The sequence below is a fragment of the Trachinotus anak genome, unplaced genomic scaffold, assembly GCF_046630095.1.
Source record: "Trachinotus anak isolate AG129_WGS33_773 ecotype Australia unplaced genomic scaffold, CSIRO_AGI_Tana_v1 ptg000013l, whole genome shotgun sequence".
In the NCBI taxonomy this organism is placed as follows: Eukaryota; Metazoa; Chordata; class Actinopteri; order Carangiformes; family Carangidae; genus Trachinotus; species Trachinotus anak.
Genome location: NW_027273864.1, coordinates 13146456 through 13168042, shown reverse-complemented (window position 1 = coordinate 13168042; position 21587 = coordinate 13146456). Strand labels below are relative to the sequence as shown.

The 21587-nt window shown below is 40.3% G+C and overlaps 3 protein-coding genes across 3 annotated transcripts; 1 reads left to right on the top strand and 2 right to left on the bottom strand.

Moving 5' to 3' along the window:
* Nucleotides 1-6: 6 nt before the first annotated feature.
* Nucleotides 7-6234, bottom strand: LOC139630747 (neuritin-like). Its single transcript, XM_071494433.1, has 3 exons — nt 5783-6234; nt 4683-4836; nt 7-3939 (listed from the first exon to the last, which is right to left on the bottom strand). The coding sequence occupies exons 1-3, from the start codon at nt 5832-5834 to the stop codon at nt 3711-3713; spliced, it is 435 nt and encodes a 144-aa protein (XP_071350534.1). The 5' UTR covers nt 5835-6234; the 3' UTR covers nt 7-3710.
* Nucleotides 6235-6939: 705 nt separating this feature from the next.
* Nucleotides 6940-11789, bottom strand: LOC139630895 (translocon-associated protein subunit alpha-like). The gene is made up of 9 exons (XM_071494733.1): nt 11588-11789; nt 10658-10776; nt 10482-10575; nt 10161-10288; nt 9549-9683; nt 9044-9120; nt 8193-8271; nt 7863-7956; nt 6940-7752 (listed from the first exon to the last, which is right to left on the bottom strand). The coding sequence occupies exons 1-9, from the start codon at nt 11655-11657 to the stop codon at nt 7688-7690; spliced, it is 861 nt and encodes a 286-aa protein (XP_071350834.1). The 5' UTR covers nt 11658-11789; the 3' UTR covers nt 6940-7687.
* A 3673-nt stretch (nt 11790-15462) lies between these two features.
* Nucleotides 15463-20967, top strand: LOC139631088 (signaling threshold-regulating transmembrane adapter 1-like). The gene is made up of 6 exons (XM_071495053.1): nt 15463-15618; nt 19383-19499; nt 19582-19606; nt 19708-19769; nt 19843-19934; nt 20252-20967. Exons 1-6 carry the CDS (start codon nt 15585-15587, stop codon nt 20495-20497), a joined length of 576 nt encoding a protein of 191 aa, XP_071351154.1. The 5' UTR covers nt 15463-15584; the 3' UTR covers nt 20498-20967.
* Nucleotides 20968-21587: the final 620 nt, after the last annotated feature.

Below are 21587 nucleotides of genomic sequence, written 5' to 3'. Positions count from 1 at the left end.
CACACACATATTTAACATGGTGCTTTATTATTACAAACACATTACTTTGCCAGATATTGCTTTACAGTCTTGTAAATAGTGTGCTTTTCTATCAGTAAACTGAAAAAAAAAATCACATGGCCACAGAACTTGTTATTACATTCAGAAGTTCTTTCCATGTTTAAACTGACATTAGGGTTAATTTTCATGGTATAATGCTCATGATAACACAGTCATTGTCATGCTTTCTTCAACAGCATATGAGGATATAAGAGTCCTCTTTTAAAGAAGTGACCATACATATTGCTCATGCTTGGAGGACTCCACAACTGGTTTTGTATTCTCACCACCAGACACGCAATGGATGACATAATGCTACCACATGTGAAATATGAAATAAACTGAAACAACTAGATCAAACATGCTAATGCGGAGGGGAGTGGGTGGCTAATGAATCTGCATAAGAAAGGATGCTGATACACTGAGGAGCTAGTGTAACTTCATGCACAGGTCAATACCACTGTACTCTTTGTCCAAGTTAAAATCAACCGACTGCCACAAAAATTGTCATGCATTTGTGATAAAAAATAACTGAAAAATATTAAGGAAGATGATGATGATGCCTGTTAGGAGCATCACAATTAAAAGAAATGTGCAAATGGTGACAGATTTGGAAAAAAACAGACAAAAATCAGTGCTATTGCTCAATCATTTTCAATTTTCTCTGAATCTCAGTGTCAATTGACATAAAAGTAAAAACCTCACAGATTGGCTGGACAGCGGGGCCAGCCCTAAAATTGTGATGTCTGTGACTGACTGACTGACTGTGGCTGATCATATTTCCACCACTAGTCAGCAGTTGGACTTTTCCCATTGGCCTCTGCCGAAACAGTTTTTATTAGGGAGGTATTTACAGCCAACAGTCTTGTCATCATAGTGCATTTGTGGCTAGGCTTAGAGACTTTTTCAAACAAGATTAGGTGCTGGACTGTGTGTGGGTGCCAAATGTGGTCTTAGTGCTATGCCTCTTTTTATAGGCAGTCACTTCGCTGCCCTGGTTTCCTGGTCACTTTTTTAGGAAATACAGTAGTTGAAAACTGAGGCTGTGTGGTGTGTGAGAGACAAAATAAGAAAGATATTCTGTCACTTCTAACTTTCTCTCTGAGCGATCATTTTACAAAGAAATATTGCCAAATTCACAGCACAGCCTTTGTCTTTAACTGATATGTTTGGTGAGTTTGTTAGACAAAGTCGCAGTTACAAACAGATGAAGAGCTGAAACCGGCTGACAGTAGGCAGAATGCAATTAGGATGCAATTATATCAGCTGTTTACAGTGGTCCCACAACAGTTTTCAAATATGTCCTCGATTGACCATACACGGTCCAGCCAGGTACTAGGTTTTGACCTAGTCTTGTTGTGAGGAAAATTATTAATTCATCACGATTAAAAGACCATTACAAGTAATAATATCATATATGGTTTATTTGCTAAATGAGCCGAATGAGTGGGAATGATGCCAATTACATTGCTACAAAATGTAGCACCTATTAGCTCAGTTCTGTTGATTAGATTCACTATACTATTTTTCTGTTTAATGCTTTTGAAGTTTGTGGGTGTGTTGTAAAGTCAAACTTAAATTTCTCCAAAATACATCAATCAAAAGCATGAAACAGATAAATGGAGCAGCAGAGTTTGGAATCTGTATTTTATTTGATAGCATGATTATGCAATGCATTAATTGGTAGATCTGTAATTGAAATATTATTAATACAAAAGCAATTGTACGGGTGTTTTTTAAAAAATAAATAAGCAATTGTTTTCAGTGATAGCAGCTGTTAGTTTTGCTATTGCATATTATTTGACTTTATTTGACATTATTTATAAGTATTTAAAGTTAAATAAATACTGTGTATGAGTATTAAAATATGATAATTTCATTACACTTTTGGCTGATATCTTCTTTGAAAATCTAATCTCTGTGATAGAATCCACCCATGTGTAGTCTGTCTGCATACTGCATAAAATACTCTTTTTGCAGTACTTGGAGAAAGATGTGAAGTTCTAGTTATATTATGTCTACTACAGGGGAGCACTTTCACACAAAACATGTAACAGAAATTTATGAGACACTCAACATTCACACTTCAGATTTTTTTTTTTCACAAACATCAACGGGTCAGAAGTCTGATGATCTCGTGTAAGACTGAACCAAAGCGTGGGGCGAGGCTCTGAGAGAGCGAGAGAGGAGCTGGAGGAGTGAACGTGTGATGCCAGGTGTCAGATGTCTGTTTTTGGTGTCTATATAGCAGCCGTGCAACATCAGCCACAGTGGACTGAAATGTTGTTGGGGAAAAGGGGGTCAAAGGTTTCATACAAGTGGCTTGATTGTCACTTACACAAACATTTACTACAATTTGAAACAGGTTAAAGGTGCATTTCACCTAAAGTGGATCTGAACTGTTGCTAGCTTTGGTGTCATTAGTTCTTCAAGATTCATTTCTGGTTTGATCTTTGGGCATTTCACTGATCAGCAAGTTGACAACTAATTGAAATAGATTTGTGATGACTGAGAGCTAAGATTTAATATAATATTTCTGTTATTTTTGGTGAAGCACCCCTTTAAATGTTTTCCTGTAATGCCGCAGCCAAATATATCGTGATGGCTTGGATGTACTTATTCAAGTTCATTGAAGATTAAAACCTTTGTTTTGGTGCTAACCTACACTGCAACTCTTCATTAAAGTAATTCTGAGAAATATCTTATTTGCTTCCTTGTAGAGAATGAGATGTGACAATTGGTAACGCTCTCATATCTGTACACAGCCGGTTAGCTTAGCTTTGCATGAGACTGGAAAACAGCCACCATGCCTTTGTCCAAAAGTAACAAAATCCACCTACCATAGCCTCTAAAACTCACCAATGAACATTTTGAATATTATCTTTTTTAATCTTTTGTGCTTTTACATTGAGTTATGTGCTGAACTAGGTGGGGAGCAGTCATGTGCAAATTTAAGCTGACTGGCTGCTGGCATTAGCTTCATATTTAGCGTACAGACATGATAGCGGGATCTTCTCAGCTAACTCCCAAAATGCTGAACTATTCCATTAACTATCATGATAAAAGCATACGATGCATGGTGCAGGGAGTGGACACAATAACAGGAACACATTACTGTAATATAATGAAAACCAGTGCCCCAGAAATACTGCGTTAGAAATGACCTCAGAGTTGAATTGAATTGTCAGTAGATTATATCTTTATAAAATGAAAATAAAGTATTCTTCGCAGGACTGTTTTGCATTAGGTATTCATAGTATTGTGTCCACCCCTTGAACAGTGGTAACCAAGAGCCACAGGAGTCACTGATCTAACTTTGGTCACATAGTATCTGAAATCACTAGAATACCTGGAGGGTTTGCATGAGTCTGCCTGGACTGATAAGTTTGCAGAAACCTAATTTTCTTCACTACTCCACCAGTTTCTAGACATAAGGGAAGATCAAGCTGAAGTATTTGAGAGGATTTCAAACATTATTCATCACAGCAAATATTGATTGGCTTGCCACAGACTTCTGAGGCTCTGTGTCAAAAATAATCCTTATTAAAACATTTATCTCGCTTAAATCCTTGGCTTTAAGTTTGAACTCAGAAGGACTGAACCCTGGGGAATGTGAGGCCCTCCTTACCTCTTCCATCTCCTCACCCTCAACCCCCCCGCCCTTACCCCAGTTATACAGAGGACCAGTTGGGCCCAGTCATGATCAGCATCAGTGGCACGGTAAGAGCAGCAAGCCGTGAACTTATGATGGGAGCGGAGCTGGGGCTACACAAGTCGAACAGACTTCCCTGGAAGCGCATCTTCCTGGAGTCCTGCCTCAGTGTTTCCCAGATGGAGCTGACTTCCTCCTGACAGTCGGACAGTGCTGTGAGGGCACATGTGTGGAAAGCTTCCCAGTGGCTGGTGGCAAACAAAGGATCATCAGATCAACGTGGCGTCTGCCATTTCACTCAGAATTCATCCCAGCTACAGCATGCAGACGTGCAATGGCCGTCGTAGATTAATTTGTTTGCCAATAATCTATCGCTCAGATGGCTATGGTGGCTTCAAGTAAGTCAAACTGAGCTTTAATTGCCATGGCAACTGCATCAGAGAGTGAAACAATATCACAGATGATATTGCAAGCGGGCAATTTTCAACAGAAGGCTTTTGTGTAAATCTTTGTCTGCAATATACTGTACTGGGGTTGTAGAGTGCGTGCAGTAACAATGACAAACGTCCCTGGAATTTCATTACTGCTGCAGCGAAGTCATAAATTATTTAGTACAATGGCTCAGTGTCTCAGCACCATTCATTTCTCTATTCTCCCTCTGAGATTATAGCATCTTCTCTTTTTCTCTCCAGTATTTTGTCAGGAGGTGCAGATTTCATACTCTATCTGTCTATATTTTTCCACTCATTCATACACAATTTCCTACAAATTGAACTAAGAGACAATTTTGTGCAAAGTGCCATAGATCAGTGCTTTTGACTGTTTTTATTCCAGCCTGTTATGTATTTACCCTCTTCGAAAGTGTAAAGTGTTTGGTTCAAATAAAATCCTACAGACTGAATTTGGTGATCATAACAGCGATGCCCTGCGTGTTCAAATGGATGCTGCATGCTGTTCACGCACACCCTCTTACTGGTGGAGTTATCCTCACCTGCACACGGCTGCCACTCCCCTCTCACTGGTCACGTTCTCCTGATAGTTGTCCATGCTCTCTCCCAGCTCCAGGACACAATCAGAAAAGTCCTTATAAATGTTCTCACACTTCACATCTTCTGAGTCTCCTGACACTGTGAGGGACAGGAATACTGCAAAACAGACAGAGGTAACGGCTCATTTTACCAGACTTTTTAAACCTGTGCTGCCTGGCTCTTCCTAAACTGTTTTCTTTAAAGTTCGAAAGATAAATCAGTAGCATCAGTATGTCCCCTGAAAAATGTGCAAGCGGAGTTATCAGAAGTCTTTGCTTTCACTCTGTAGAGTCCTGCTTAGGATTTCAGGCCATTTGTTATTTTCCCATGTGTGAAATAGTTTCAGTCTGGTTTCTCTTCCTCTACCATGTCCACGCTTCAAACAGTAGCCTCAAACGCTGCTCATGATCATGCAACTTTTGCACAAAGCTTATCTTCCATTAAATTAATTATCTTTTATTTTTAATATTTCATAAATATATGTAATGGCATTTGTTTTTAACATTCCTTTGAATATGCAAATGTAAGATTTTCCTTCTGAACTTCACAGATGTCAGTGGGCGGCTGGCTGTGAGGCAGATGTTACCACAGAGAATAGTCCTGACCACTGCAGCTCATACATTCCCTCCACATTGAGTACAATGCTCTGATCAGAGCTATTTGTGGCAAAGTGCCACAATATGTTGACAACAGAACATTTTGTAAGAGGACAAGGCAAAATTTGCTAAATTAAAGCACCAAATATTCGTAAAAGTGACATTTAAAGAAAAAAAATATCTATTTGAGGGTTTTTATTTTTGAATGTTGCATGTCTAAAAGCTTGCACACCATCACCTAAGTATAGACACCCAGTGTCTATGGTCGCTGGGTTTATACTAGAAGCAGCTGGCCGCGGTACAGATCTCATAACCATCATGCAAGACTGATGGAGGCAGATGCAGATAAGAGTTACAGCGGTGGCATTTCTGATGCAGGGAGATAAAACGATGTAAGACAGTTACCCCCGACACCCAGAGATGCTCGCAGCCGAAATGAAACCACGGAGGAGCTTCAGATATCTTACCCAAGACAAACGCAAGAATCCCCCCGATCTTCGTCGACATGAAAAATCCCATATCATCCCATTTCAAGCCAAACGGAGGGCGCGGGATGCTGCCGAGGGACCCGTGGATCGGAGCGAGGGAGCGGCGCTGAGTCACACGGAGCTGATTAACTGCCCATGCTTAATGTGTGTCGGTGATTAAGCGGCGATGAACACTCGCTGGGTGTGTATGCTCAGTCTTTCCCTGCTCCGGTCGACTGCTGACGTTACCTGCCCCCCGGCGGGCGCGCTGAGCTCATCTGCCCCCCTCAGCGCCGGACAGCTCTCACCTCCCCGGGCAGGAACCGCCGTGCAACCCTCCTGCAACCCTCCTGCAACCCTCACACAACACAGGGACTGACGAGGTGTCCCTGCTCGCCACCAGTCAAGTTATATATAGATTTTTTTTTTTTTTTTTAAATCTCCCATGCTGTCTCTTTGTAGGATCTCCATTTTATACTTACAGTAGGTTATATTTACACATGGATCACAAAGGTGCCGCTATTCCATCTGGTTTTCTGAAAGGTTTTTAGACAATGGTAATTTGTGTCTAACACATTTTTAACTGGTTAAAAATTCTTAAAACTTTTCACTTCTGCAGCTCCCGCATTAAAAAAAATCAGAATCTATGAATATACGTTTAACTGCTGGACACAAGATGTCTCCCACTTCTTAGTGTATGTGTGCTGGTCAGGTTACCAAGTCACACTTAAGTGAGTCGCTTATTGGACTATGATTGGTTTCAAAACTACTGGTCTGCACAGAAGGTCAAACTGAAGTGATTTAACTGGCTGAAAGACTTTAGGTTACATTAGTTTATCATTTATTCGGAATCAATTAATTGAAGTGTGCCAATTGAACAATGCCATGTCACTTTTAAATAGTTTTATGTGAGAGTTATAGTGCCAAATTCTATAGGTCTTTTCAGAATAGTTTGCAAGAATTGGGAATTTACAAACCCGTGAAAACAAAGCCTTACCACAGGTTTTGCAAACTCTCTGCCGTTCAAGTCACTTTCATCCTAATTTATGCGTGCAGAAGATTGCAACACAACAGCATGAAGCACAAACTGTGACAGAATGCACGAGACAACAGTGTAATCATTAAGAAATAGAGTAGCAACTACCAGGACCAAAACATTTTGTTCACCCTTTTATTGTTGTTCAAAAGGTGTTTCATCACAAATAATTGCATGCAATCTGAAAGACTGCACCGTTAGCACCTAGTAAGAGTTTGAAATGCTCCACCGAGCCTCTTACAACAGTCAGATGATGAAACAGATAAATTAACCTCCAGAGAACACTGTTTTAATGTTTGTTGCACTTGCAGCTGCCATCTCACTGTAAAACTGAAATCACATCAAACTCAAACCTCAGGCCATACTGTGTGTGACTGGATGTTAAAAGCAGAGGGGTAGATTAAGGGGACTGCAATCACAGTACATGTAAGGCACATTGGTGTTTACATGATGGAGAGAAGGTGGATGAAAAATGAATGTTTTGAAGTCATAAAGTCTGTTTCATCCTGAAGATGACATATCTAAAAAAAAAATCTTCAATGCAATTATTATGGCTTCACAGCATTCATGGGGGCAGCCTGTACCACATCCCTTTTGTTTTTCCATTTTTTTAATGACTAATTTGTTTATCCTTTCTCAACACACACACACACACACACACGCACGCACACACAGATAAAAAAAGTCACTTTAAAAATAAACTGTAGTTCAGTCCTGTTAGTGTCTGAGAGGCGGGGATCCATGCAAACATCTTTAACACACTGGTTTTGCTGGAAATAGTATTCCATACATGCTGACTCATTGTGAATGGGAATCAATAATATGATATGGATGGAAACAGTATGATGATGGATAGAAAATGGACAGTTTTATTGATCTGCTCCAGCTGCCCTCTTGGTTCGTTTCCGTGGAGATGTTTTAGGAGAAGCCTTGTCTGTAAGACAGGATGTAAACATCAGCTATTTGTTGTGCTGCTTTTTCATGGAGAGTAACACAATATGAGTCCGTTATTACTTGTGACAGGTGGGAATAACATGGACATACTCATGACATTGAGAGTCTCCTGAGGAATCCAGCTGATGTCCACATCACTCATCCCACCCGTGCCCTTCTCTATTTTCACTGGGATTCTCTTTTTCTGCAAAACACAGGTCCAAAGACAACACCACATCTCAATTTTTTGATCTATTTTAATCTGTTAGCTTGCTTCAGTCTCAATTTAGAAAAACGATATTTACAGAGAGGGTGGATGACATCCCCTTGTTAATGCGCACTCTGTTCTCTATTTTCTGCTCTTGGCTTTATAGATGAAAATATTTTACATACATATCTTAAGATGAAAATTACAACAGTATATTGAAGACGAACACATACCGTCCTCGACTCCAGGACCTGGTACATCCCAAAGAGCATCAGGACCACCAGTCCAACCAGGAACACGTACATGAACATCCTGCAAACGAAACAAAATCATTTATGTAATAAGAAAACAGCAAGCAGTAGTGTCAAGTGCTCAATTTACACTTTCATTTAAGTATAATTTACTTACAAAGCCATTACAATGCATGGCCATAATTTGCAGTCATTGATGTTTGAAATGTATTTTTTCTTATATAATTTATTTCAATATATAAATCAGCCAAGCATAGTTTTTATAACCAGTTCAGGAAGGTGATATGAAAACAGTTCGATGACCTTCTGCTGTTTACTTACTAAATAATGGATACAAATCTAATCAGGGCACTATTCAAGCAAACGGCTGCCTTCAAAAGCAATTCTCAGGGGAAACCTTTAGCATAAGGACTAGTGACAGTTCCTGCATCTTGCACCAGCAGTAGAGCTCTGACAACTAATCTGTTTGTTTCACACCTCCTTTTACAGGTTCTTACATGTGCTGCAGTATTCTGGTATAGCCGGTATTATGAAGCCCTAAAGAGACGGAAGTGGCCTTAAACGGCATGGCAAATATGTAAAAAGTTAAGTAAAATATGAGCAAAAATAATTAGAGTTACACATTATTTACACTGAATTGAGATGCATAGAAATTGGTCAAATAGGTCCATCTACTGCCTACTCTGATTTAGTAATTTTGGTGCTATAATTCACACTCTTCCTTCCATTCTGGCAGTGAAATTATATAAAAGAACATCATCTTCATCTACATTTTCATTTACAAGTGTGTAAATGTTAAGATATAACATAACCCCAGTAAAAGAAAGTCTTACGTTTCTCCGTCCAGTCCCTCTTCTCTCTCAGTGATGGTGACAGTCTGGTTGTAAATGGCAGTCTGGAACACGCTGCCCTGAAGAAAAATTGTAAATAACTAGTGAGCATTTACTCTAAACAAGGAAATACCTTCAACCTTCAGGAACAACCTTCTTAAAACTTCTCCTTAAAAAGCATATTGACAATATGACTCTTCCTGCACCACATCGTTTGTTACAAGTGTGGAAACAACTGTCAAAACTCAACAGGGAGAAAATAATGACCGTGAAAGAGTCAACAATGATGCCAGTTATAAAAACATGACTAAAGAGAAGCTGCTTTGCTGACAATGACTTCTTTAAGTTTAATTTTCATTAATCATCAACATCTGTGATGGGCTGTGAAAAACCTTTCTGTGGGTGCATCATGACTGTATCTTTCCTCTAAAAAGTAAACCTGAACATATCCCCAACACCAACCAAACACCACCGCAAACACTGTTTTAATAATTAAAAACGTCTTTACCTCAGTGTCAAGATAGCTGAGAAGGATAACAAGACCAAATGGACGACCAGCCATGGGCTGAGCTGGGATGAAAGAGTACTCAAAAGAGGCCTGAGCCTGGGGCTGCACCACGGTGTTCAGGGGCAAAGCTGTGAACTACAAACATACACATTTCATTAAAAAACTCAGCCATTGGACTATGACATGGTAAATCTTTTCAGGAGTATTCACTGTATTCAGAAGCCGGCCAGACAGAAATACTTCTCCTGTCCTGTTTTCTTTTCAGTACAAATATACATTTACATACACCAACATCAAAATATAAATGTTGTGGATTTTATTAGTCTTAAATCAACTATAAGTAAAAAACTGTAACAAACCACTGATTTTATGTAGTCTTACTGCTTTGAATTCACCAGAAATGTATCTTTTATAAGCCCTTTATATAATTCAGAGGAATATTTTAGAATAATATTATCAACCAGATCCTAAAAAACCCGTATTATAACCTAAGAGTGTGAGTTAACCAACACATTATTGCACATTTAAATTGATTTGCCGTGTGTCCAACTCCAGATAAAGTCAAAAGGTGGAGAAATGTTTGCTGGTGGTTTCATTTCAGATCAAACTTACATTCTGAATGTAGAACTGGAAGTCCTGAGGATACCGGAAAGAGGCCTCCAATGACTGAACGGTGAAATCCTGAGTCCCCTTGTTGGTGAATCCCACCAAGAACCTCACAATTTCATTGGCAGGAAACTCTAAATTTATGGTGGATACAAATACATTTTAAATACGGTTAAAACCTCAGGAATGAGGTGCAGTAGCAAACCCACACTGATACGTCACTGCTTAAAACAAACGCAGGTTATGGTGCTGTACTCACTTTGTGCTTCTTTTTTCAAAGTGAGCATAAACACTGTAAAAAGCTCAATGAATGAGACATGGACCAACCTTCCCCTGTCGTGAAGATGATGGTTGTGTCGGCATCAGGGTGAGAAGTTAACAGTTTGTCAGCACCTTCATCGGACTCATCCTCTTCTCCCTCCTGAGCACAAACATGACATCGTAATGTAACCACTCTCAGTTTCTATGCTTTGTCACACTGCTGTGCGGTCAAAGATACTTACTGAGGCTTGTATCTGATCTTCCTCAACAAGGACCTCCTCGTCATCTTCCTCTTCATCTACTGCAGCATCAGCATCCTCAGCAATGTCCTCAGCCGAGTCAGACTCTGCAGAGACGTGGCCTGCATGGGGCAGAGGACACCACAGTATATAAGTACACAAAATAACCATGAGAGATGGGTGTTGGTTGTAGAGCTGCATGAAACAATGTTGATGTTGACTCAATTAAATATTTGTGAAAATGATGTTTACATGTATTTATGTGGTTACAAGAATGGAAAATGTAATTCAAAATGAACTGATAATTAACATTGTAACCGCTGACACATCCTCATTGTTGGCGGGTCATTTCTCTGTCTGCAATGGACGAGCCACTTTGTTACCACTTTAAGATGAACGACAGCAGTTTAATGAAAATCCGCATGTAATGTGTGTCAGCGGGAAACTACAGGCTGAGAGAAACGTACAAACCCTCTTATCTACGGTGACGTGTCCCAGCAAGAAGGAGCCGGCAACTGCTGCATCCCCCAAACAACCTTATATCTTCACAGTGAATCATCTCTACAGCTCATTTAATAATTCAGATGTTATTATAAACTTTTTTCCTTAGTGATCATCTTTGCTCACTCGACTGAGTCACAGTCAGACAAACACGATCTTAATGCTGAAATACTTTTGGAAAAACTTTGCGGCAGCTGGTCACTGTCATTCATCTCAGAGCAAAAAGCGACGAGCTGCAACTCTTTTCTTTACAGAGGATGACACCACGGATAAAAGCTGAACACGTCCATGGAGGTGAAGCGGCGGTGGAGACGTGAGGCTGCCTGTGTGCAGATGTGTGCCTGTGCCACGTCAATACGTTAGACCGACAGCTTTTTAAACTCTGAACCAAACTTTGGTTCAGAGCCGCAAACGCAGGAAAATGCCACTCACCGATGGAAACCAGTCCGCAAGGAAAGGCCAGGAGGAAAAGCAGCAAGATTTTCGATCCGAAGTTGAACATTTTGTCAGACTCGAGGGCAGAAGTTAGTAACACATCAGCGTTCAGGAGAGGAGAGGGCAGCAGCGGAGCAGGGGGCGGGACGAGAGGAGCTGGGACACGCCTGCTGGAGGCGGGGCTGGAGGCGGGTCTGGAGCGGGTCTGGAGCAGGACTGGAGGCAGGTCTGGAGGCAGGTCTGGAGCGGGGCTGGAGCGGGTCTGGAGCAGGACTGGAGCCGGGTCTGGAGCCGGGTCTGGAGCAGGTCTGGAGGCAGGTCTGGAGCGGGGCTGGAGCGGGTCTGGAGCAGGACTGGAGGCGGGTCTGGAGCAGGGCTGGAGCGGGTCTGGAGCAGGACTGGAGCCGGGTCTGGAGCAGGTCTGGAGCAGGACTGGAGCCGGGTCTGGAGCCGGGTCTGGAGCAGGTCTGGAGGCAGGTCTGGAGCGGGGCTGGAGCGGGTCTGGAGCAGGACTGGAGGCGGGTCTGGAGCAGGGCTGGAGCGGGTCTGGAGCAGGACTGGAGGCAGGTCTGGAGGCAGGTCTGGAGCGGGGCTGGAGGCGGGTCTGGAGCGGGGCTGGAGGCGGGTCTGGAGCAGGGCTGGAGCAGGACTGGAGCCGGGTCTGGAGCAGGGCTGGAGCGGGTCTGGAGCAGGACTGGAGGCGGGTCTGGAGCGGGTCTGGAGCAGGGCTGGAGCGGGTCTGGAGCAGGGCTGGAGCAGGACTGGAGCCGGGTCTGGAGCGGGTCTGGAGCAGGGCTGGAGCGGGTCTGGAGCCGGGTCTGGAGCGGGTCTGGAGCAGGGCTGGAGCGGGTCTGGAGCAGGTCTGGAGCGGGTCTGGAGCAGGTCTGGAGCAGGGCTGGAGCAGGGCTGGAGCGGGTCTGGAGCAGGGCTGGAGCAGGTCTGGTTCACTTAAAGCGCCAGAGTGTTTCACACGTCGAGGAGAAGGGGTGCGACAAACTGCATGTCCATCCACGCTTCTGGTTCATTGAATTAGTCCATAGACCACTGTTTATGAATGTGTACACTTCACTTCTGCACATTCTACATTTTTCACATTGTTTGCAGAAGGATCACCCACTAGTTAGCACATGAATATTAATTAATTTAAAGCAGCATATGGCAGGCTTGCAAAAATCTAGGACTTAGGCAGACAATTTTAACAGACACAAGTTTCAGGTCCCTCTCCCACTTTCCACCGAGCTCCAAAACTGTCTTCCCACCGCAACAACCCAACAATATATAGTACAAACTCCATTGGGGTAAGCCATGCTTGTGTATAATCTCCATTAAGGCCAGAGAATATGTAGCATATGTAACATACAGCACATGAAAGCAACATGTAACATAACAAAAATTAAGCAAAATAGAGCAAAGAACTTTTGGGGGTTGACAGGAATCAAATTGTACAAGGACAGACAATGATATTTAAAGGTGCAGAGATTTGGACATGACTTCACAAAGTCTGTTTAAATATGGATTATTTAGGGAGATAATCTGGAGAGATGAAAGATACATTCTCGTTTCATTTTAAAAACATGACAGGGTTTACAGTTGTTCCGTTTGCCTCTGTGGATATGATGTTTACCCAGTAGAACAGTTATATTTACTATCTGTGACAGTGTGCTTGAAAGACCATCCATGAAGACTAAAATCTGGAATTTATCAAAGGAGGGAGCATCTGTTCAAATGTTCATCCAGCTGTAAGTTTCCTTCCAAAACTGATAACTAGCCTATTGTACTCTCAGATAACTTTAGATATTGACTTTATACTTTAGATAAGACTCAGCTTTTCTGTTTATTTAGCAATAGTCAACTTTAGGATAAAGGTAAGGTTGCGATGTTTCTGGAAGTACAGCTTGTTTCCGTAGCTTATAGGTTACGGATAAGTAACAGTTAGCATGCAGTGTAAATGTGACATTTTTACCTGTTGATGTGGATAAAGTTTTGAGACCTAGGCACAGGCCTCCCTGGGTCTGATTGGTGGTATTGAGCATTACAAGCTGTAGGTGGAGCCAGAGGGGCCAGATTTTTCCCCCCCAAAATGACCTGCTTCATGTAATACTGTCAGAATATAGTGAGAGATAAAGCAAATAAGAAAAAAAAAAGGTTGCCTACTGAAGAATTAACAGTAGTTAGCCTACACAGCAATCCGGTGTATGTATAGGCCGCACATAACTTCCTTTTTATATACCAAATGTAAGGTTACTCCAATATCTTTGAATTCCTTTGTTTTCGAAAACATTTAGTATGATTGAGAAGTAATGATTGAGTCTCTGATTTGCCCTTGTTTGTGTGAGGGTTCAGAGAGTAACTGAAATCATGAGGAAGAAAATTAAAACAGTGAAGGATGTGGAGAGACCAAAAGACTTGAAGATGTCGCTTCAAGCTCATGTGCACTGATAGAATATATTGGAATCTCCAGGGGTAAATATAGAAAAGCTATTTTTTCAGGGAGACGTGCAGTTCAGATTCCTGAAGCCTTTTGAAAGTGGTGAATATGAGGGTGTTTCAAACACCAGCTGAATACAGGTGAACTCTATGATGACTGCATGGAAACCAATGCAAAATTACTGATGCATAGCGGTTAGTGAAGGATTCATGTGGTTTGATCAAGACAATAAGAGTGAAGCACATCAGGCAGGGTGGAGCTGCTGGCAGGAAGCCTTAACACAGCGAGGGTATCAGCTGTGCAGTTTGATGAACAGAGCCTCAGGTACACCCAGCATGTCTAAATGAATTAGGTACTCATTTTCATTTCATGATATAAATGTGAACATGGCTGGACCAATTAGCTGCCTACACACCTTGCAGGAAACCACTTGTCCGGTGTTGTTGGGTGGGGTGTGTAAAAACTGACTGACCCAGACTGGCTTGGTCAGCTGCCAGCTTCAGCAAATCAGTGGACAGGAGAAGTCTGAAATCATCTCAGTAATACAGTTTGGCACTGCAGAGGAATCCAAATCTTCACTGAACCAGGATGCCAGAACAGTGGCACACAGGCATGTTACATATTTGGACAATGGCTTATCAGACTCCATGTTCAATGATAGTAAATGAATATGTCTAAAGACATCCGGGTTATGATCGAGCTTTGAGAAACTTGGATTGTCTTGTAACCTGTAAAGACTGATCATTCTCCGCCATGTGTGCATCTCAGGTCACTCTGTAGGGGTCATCAGCTCTAGATATAGCCAACAGAGGGGTAATGGGAGACCAGAAGCTAGAAACAAAATTTGGTTTATCCTCAAATGTTCAGAGGACTCAGTGAGAACAGACGTCAAAGAGATTTGAAGGAACTGGAGAATCAAACACATGGCTGCACGAACAGGCGATCAGAAATCAAGATGATATATGCATTACTGCTTTACTGTACACTGGGTACTAGCTGGCGTGTAAACACATGCATGAAGATAAGATCTCAACTGTGTCACAGATAAGGGTCCAGCTATGGAAACATTTTCAGAGGTCATTATGTCAAAAGTAGAATAAATCAACACTATCTAGTGGCTGGGGTGAAGGTGTTATGTAAATAATGGAATTCACACGTACTGGTTAGTCTCATTTTCAGCTGTTGTCACTGGTGTATTTTTGTCCTGTTGCAGCTTGCAGCTAACTTTACTGTTGTATAAAGAGATCTGTTTTAATACTGAAATATATCAAGACAAATATTAAGTTAACTAAAGCAAAACTGTTTTCTGTGCTCATATTCCTTAATATTGTTAGAGCAGAGGTTAGTGGAGGTGCACATGCTCATTACTTGTTGCCTTTGATGTTTTTGTCAATCTAAAAAAAAATTGTGGTTTTCTGCAGAAGCACACATCCTGTAACAGCTGTAAGAAGAGTGTCTTGAATAGCATTACATCCTGCAAGCATAAACATGCAACAGATGCTGTAGTCTTGGTTATTCTACACAGAGTGTAAAAACAGAGAGAACTGTCCTTAGAGCTTTACTGCGATGGAGATCTATTGCAATGGGACACAACGTTGTGGTAAGTTATGAATGAAAACTGATAATGATAATACTGATAAAATGATAATGATTGATGTAAGAGTGGATATGAGATATAAAGTCTAATTACAACATTTGCTTTTTAAAATGTAAATGACACAGAAACTTAGTATTCATGCTCACACATCCATTTGGCAGTTTGATATTATGTGTAATTGCAACAGCTAGGAGCTTGTTCTCTGCATCCTACTTATATTGAAATAATACAAGGGAATCGCTTACACCCTTTTGGAGAGAGAAGTTAACTGCTAGTCAGCCAACACACTAAATGCAGCTTATTTCAATGGGCATAAGAAAACATTGAACTGGTGGTTACGACAAGGACTAGTTAGGTAATATGGTATTTTTAGATGATGTGAGGACTATCCAGATCTCAGTCTGTAGAAGATCCATGCCAGCCCACTTTAAAGCTTCACTAATTAATGTTTTGAAATTGACAATTGGTTAAATGACTGCGTGTAATGAGAAAGAGTCACATATGGCAGATACCAGCTAGCATGTAGCTAATGAACATAGTGAAACATTAAAATTCATTAGATTATCATTTATTTAGAGTAGTGCTTGCTTCCACCTGATGATGATTTTTGGCCCCTACCAACTACGGAGGGAATTATCTGGCTCTTTGCCGTTAAATGCCCCACAGTGGTCACCAGCTATTTACCAACTGTGTCTGTCTGCTGTTTGGTGCTGAGCAGGTAGTATATGGTGGGTTTTTAGAACTTTTTCACCTTTTTACCTTTTACCTGCTGTGGCCAAAAACAACGTTATGGGAGCGTTGAGAGTGAGCCAAAAAAGTTGAGTTGTCACTGAAAAGCTAAACAATCTGAATCCACCCGTATGCATAAATTATCTACCCAGCACCCAACCCAACAATTTATTTTCCCTTTTTGTGGGATATTATGTGTGATGATGGTGACATATTACACTGAAGTAGACTGGCTTTAAATAAATAAACATTTCTCACAAGTATTCATGAGTATATGTAAAAATTCTTCTTTTTGGTAAAATCTGACCTGGAGTGCCTGTGGATATAACTGCAATACGTGCATCACTGCTTCACATTCTGGTTTGCAGAGGTGGACTAATTACACAGCTCCACCACAACAGAATCAACAAAATTGCCTTGTTTTTTAGGCAGTGATGAAGTTTGGTCATGGTAATTACAGCAAACTTGTAAATGAAACGAATCTTTCTATATTTCTAAAACTTCACAAGTGGACTTGCGGTAAGGCCATAGTGCTCTGGAGAAGAATCTTCTGCCTCGTCTTTATCTAACGAAGCCACTGTCAGGCCACTGCCCAGTTTAAACTGAGCTGTTCAAAAATGCAGCAAGCACAATATGACTGACAGTTTAGGAGTTGGCTGTGATTGGTTTTTCTCCCATAATGAACCCAGCATATGGTCTGTTGCATTTTTGAAAATAAAAGAAAATTCATTCCACAGACTAAAAGCTCTGCTTCAAAGTAATGCACACTTCAAAGAAATGTAGTGGAGTCAAAAATACAGTATTTGTCTTTTAAGTTTGAAGTAAAAGTCATGAGTGTCCAGAAAAACTCAAGTAAAGTACAGATTATTGGAAAATATACTTAGTACAGTACTCAAGTAAATGTACTTTGTTACTGCCCACCCCTGCTCGTTTGACACATTGGTATTGTAAAACGTTGGTTGTAGCTGCTTTAATTAAATAAACACACACGCACACACAGATAAAAAAGTCACTTAACAATAAACTGTAGTTCAGTCCTGTTAGTGTCTGAGAGGCGGAGATCCATACAAATGTCTATAACACACTGGTTTTGCTGGAAATAGTATTCTATACATGCTGACTGAAACAATATGATATAATTATTCCTTTCAGAAACTCTTTGATGAAACAACAGATGAATGAGAACGGTCCGTGTAAAACATTCAGAAGCATGTCAGAGTATTACTTGTTAGGTTGGTGCTGCTTTGCCCAAAGGCGACATACAGCATCATGCAGGGGAAGTAACACACCACCACAATGAGAATTATTATTATATTACATAATAATATGGTCTGTTCGTATTGGGTTTTCACTGTGTTTTTACCCAAAAAGACGGTCACTCATAGGGTTTGCAGAATGTTAGCCATTTTTATATATATTCTTTTTTTTTTATTTAGCCACATTCCTTAAATTACAATACTATTTTTTAGCATGTTTAACCTCATTATTAAAACAAACACTAGGCATCCACTCAACTTTAAACACGAATCAAATGTCAAAGATTTTCAAAGATACCAAATACATTATGTCAAGCTGAATTCAGTTGAAATTTCAATGCACAACACATCTTTCATTTGATGTAGTGGTGTAACAAAACAAACAATGTGTTCACTGAATATTTTACTTTGCTCCAGCTTGATATAGGTTCAGTGAAATATTAGTCTACCACAGTGTCTTGGACTGAGACAACGTTTTGCAAATGTGTTGTGAGATAGGAAACGCATCCAACATGCTTTGCTGAGTATGTATTTCTTGCAAGAAAAAGCTGGTGTACTGTGCAATCACACAGTTCACACACTGTATGTGAGCTTCTTAGAAAAACCACATCTTCTGTTGTTGAGGTTTGAGCAGTTCTCTTCTTTTTTTGTGGAAGTGTAAAGCTTCTCCTTAAGGGCACCGCTGCTGTCCTTGTTTCCATGATTTACTTTATTGCCTTTCCCAGCAGGGATTGAAACAGTGCACTGACTAGAATCTTACACCTCTAAGTACTGGGCATAATTTATGTTTTACATAAACCTTGTTTGAAGCTCACGAAATAAAAATTCATGAGTTGAAATAAAATAATATAAATTAACGGGCATTAATTACAAAACCCTCAAGGACACTTTTATTTAACCTGTTGAGTTTTATAAAACACGCAGTTGAACAAAACTAAATCCCTCAATCCATGTCTCACATCCAGTGACAAGGCAAGTAGCAACTACCGTTGCAGTACATGTGACAAACCCAACCAAAGGATTGAGTGAGAGATTTTGTAAACAGGAAGCTGCATTCAGTCAGCTGACCACTGTGACCCAGGTTTGAAAGAAACAAACCAGCTCCCACAGCTCTGCAGCACCTCTTTGTTTTTACCTTATTTTAAATCCTTATTTTAAAAGTTCATGCTTTAGTAATGTTTTCATGTGTATCTATGTATGTCTTTTAATATTATGCGTTTTACAAAAACAACTTGTCACAGACTCTGTGTTGGGAAACACAGTGGTGCAGTGGTTATCACTGTCACCGCACTGTCACCGCACTGTTTGACTGGGGTGTTTCTGTGTGAACTTTCCATGATGTCCGAAGGTCTCCCATTTCAAATACGTCCATGGTTAGCTTTAAATTGAGCATAGGTGTAAATGCGTTTGTGAGCAGATGACTGTCTATGTTATGTTTATGGATACATTTCAGCTGTTTGTGTGTGTGTGTGTGTGTGTGTGAGAGTATGTGTTAGGTGGGTAAACCACCTCTAGAGGAGCTAGCATATCTCAGCCTTTGCAACCTTGCACAGGAGCTGCAATAGATAATGGACGGATGATTCTGTGTTTTGTATTTGATAAATTTTCTATTTTATTTTGGCAGTAGCTTTAGCCTCTCATCAACAAGGTTAAAGTTGGATTTATTTGGAAGCCAATCATGGTCCAATATGTGATCTGCACAAGTGTCATGTCTGGTGGAGATGCTTAATAGTTATAAATGATCCATTATAAATATAATTCTTTCTCTCTCTCTTTATCTAGGCTGGAACTTTTCTTGTGTGTCAATTGAAATACAGATACTATTTGGAGTTATCAGCACCATACTGGTCATCTCACTATCTTGGAATATTTTTTTCTGTGTATCAAAATGTTGCTCAGGTAATTACATTATTTTCTTTCTAAAAATTATCTGAAAACAAATACATTTTCTGTATCTGATTATGAATGTATTATTCCCTAGGAAAATGGCCATGCCAAAGAAAACAGTATGTATCCCATATATATATAGACTATATATAATGTTCAAAGGAAAAACCAAATTGTGTTTCCCTTAAAATATATCTCCTCTCTGTATGTCAATTTTAAGTCGGAGCCCAAGGCAGATGGAAGACAATCCTATTTATGGGAACATAAACTACATGCAAACAAGTAAGTAAGTGCATTGTGAGTCTATGCCTTTGTACATTTAAGTCTGTTTACAGTGTGATGTTGTTTTCCATAGGCACTGCCGCGTTCACAAAAGCTGATCGTCCACACTCATCACTCAGCTCTTCATCTTTGAGGGACCAACAGAGAGTCAATTCTAACTCACAGGTAGAGTCTTTAAGCCCTTTTACAAAAAGTGAACGCTTTACTGTAGGTCCTCATCATTCTCTGCATCTGTTATCCATTTACATACACAACTAAGCCTTGCCACAACACAACCAGAATTTGTCATCAAGGATAAAGGAAAGTGGCAGTAGCATAAAAAGTAGTGGAAGCAGTAACATTAAAAAGGCCTTTGTAGGGACAGTACAGGATTGTTTTGGAGTGTAATGAATAACTTTGCTAAAATTTTCATTTTAAACACACCCTATGAGTATAATGTTAGGTGAAGATGATACATTTGTTGTTTTTCTTTCTCCTTCCAGTCCAAAACTCAGGACTGCTACGCCAACCTGACCCTGAAACCTCCCAGGCTGCAGTCTGGCCGCAGCTCTCCACAGATACAGTACTCGGATGTAATTCAGTTAGAGGTACCACTAGAGTCAGAGAAAGGAGATGAAGGCAACAGCGATGCTGTCTCCACCATGTCTGATCTGTATGCATCTGTGCAAACTCAGCGCACCAAGGTGAATACTGCAGACACTGGAGAGGACTATGCCAACCATCTTTGAGAGAAACACCGTTAACTGATGCCAACGTGCCAAATGATGCAACTTGACCTGCCACCACAGGATGGCACTGTTTGTCATCATATCAAAAATGACAACACTTTTGTGTGGTTTTGGTGTGCAAGCCATACCTCTCTGGCAAACTAACTCTCTGGTACGAGATTTACTAGAGAAAGTTCATTTTTGATTCAAATTCAATGCATTTTTTTTGGGGCTTGCCATGTTTTGGCGTGTTACTTTAATACAAAAAAAAGATACAGCTGGTGTTTCGATAAGAGTGAGGGGTTTGATCTGATCGTTAATTCCTTTCAAGCGTTAATTCTATATAAAATTACATGTATGGTATTCATTAATTGTATGAATTATGTATGGATTTGTAAAAAGTAAAGTCTGCATGTACAGAACATCATTCTGCACAATTAAGTCAAACATCCAAGTGAAATAACAATAAATAAAACACATTTCTGAGTGGACACGGACTTTGAAATATTTCTCATGTGTCCATTGATCAATGCCTGACCAGTCAAAAATTGCTGACTCTCTGATTTTTGTGCTGATCCCATCAGTGGTGTTTGCTAGCTCCGTCTCCTTTCTCTAATCTTGTCTGACGTTCAATTAATGTCACTTTCATCTGATATGTTAATGTTTAAACCTGTCAAATCACTTCTTACGTGATCAGATTTGATCAGACAAAAAAGGTTGTTGAGATAATAGGCAACTCTTACTACTACTACTACTACTAATAATAATAATAATAATAAGGAAACTTTGTTAGCCCTTACCATTATCTTTTTTTCAGTCTTTCATTTGTCAGATCAGTAAAATGTAATTGTGACATACATTAAAAAGAAAAAAAAGAAAAACACATGCTCTTGTCTATTTTACACTTTTGCTGACCTTAATCGTTGCTTCCACCAATAAAAACAAAATGTATTATTATACATAAACTTTATTATGTTTATAGGAAAAGGGTCAGTTTGGTCTGTACTTTATGTTTTCCATCAATGTTTTCCATCACCGAACCTTATCTGGGATAGTAGTCATAACCATTAAGAAAGCAATAATCACTGTGGAAGGTAATAAGCTTTTATGA

Excerpts from the sequence above, each read along its gene's own strand:
- LOC139630747 (XM_071494433.1), bottom strand. The coding sequence starts at position 5,834 with ATGGGATTTTTCATGTCGACGAAGATCGGGGGGATTCTTGCGTTTGTC. Across the intron at positions 4,837-5,782 it reads GATTCTTGCGTTTGTCTTGG|TATTCCTGTCCCTCACAGTG; the intron begins GTAAGATATCTG and ends TCTGTTTTGCAG. Across the intron at positions 3,940-4,682 it reads GGAGTGGCAGCCGTGTGCAG|CCACTGGGAAGCTTTCCACA; the intron begins GTGAGGATAACT and ends GTTTGCCACCAG.
- LOC139630895 (XM_071494733.1), bottom strand. The coding sequence starts at position 11,657 with ATGTTCAACTTCGGATCGAAAATCTTGCTGCTTTTCCTCCTGGCCTTT. Across the intron at positions 10,777-11,587 it reads TTGCGGACTGGTTTCCATCG|GCCACGTCTCTGCAGAGTCT; the intron begins GTGAGTGGCATT and ends TGCCCCATGCAG. Across the intron at positions 10,289-10,481 it reads CATCTTCACGACAGGGGAAG|AGTTTCCTGCCAATGAAATT; the intron begins GTTGGTCCATGT and ends CCATAAATTTAG.
- LOC139631088 (XM_071495053.1), top strand. The coding sequence starts at position 15,585 with ATGGAGATCTATTGCAATGGGACACAACGTTGTG. Across the intron at positions 15,619-19,382 it reads CAATGGGACACAACGTTGTG|GCTGGAACTTTTCTTGTGTG; the intron begins GTAAGTTATGAA and ends CTCTTTATCTAG. Across the intron at positions 19,770-19,842 it reads CATAAACTACATGCAAACAA|GCACTGCCGCGTTCACAAAA; the intron begins GTAAGTAAGTGC and ends TGTTTTCCATAG.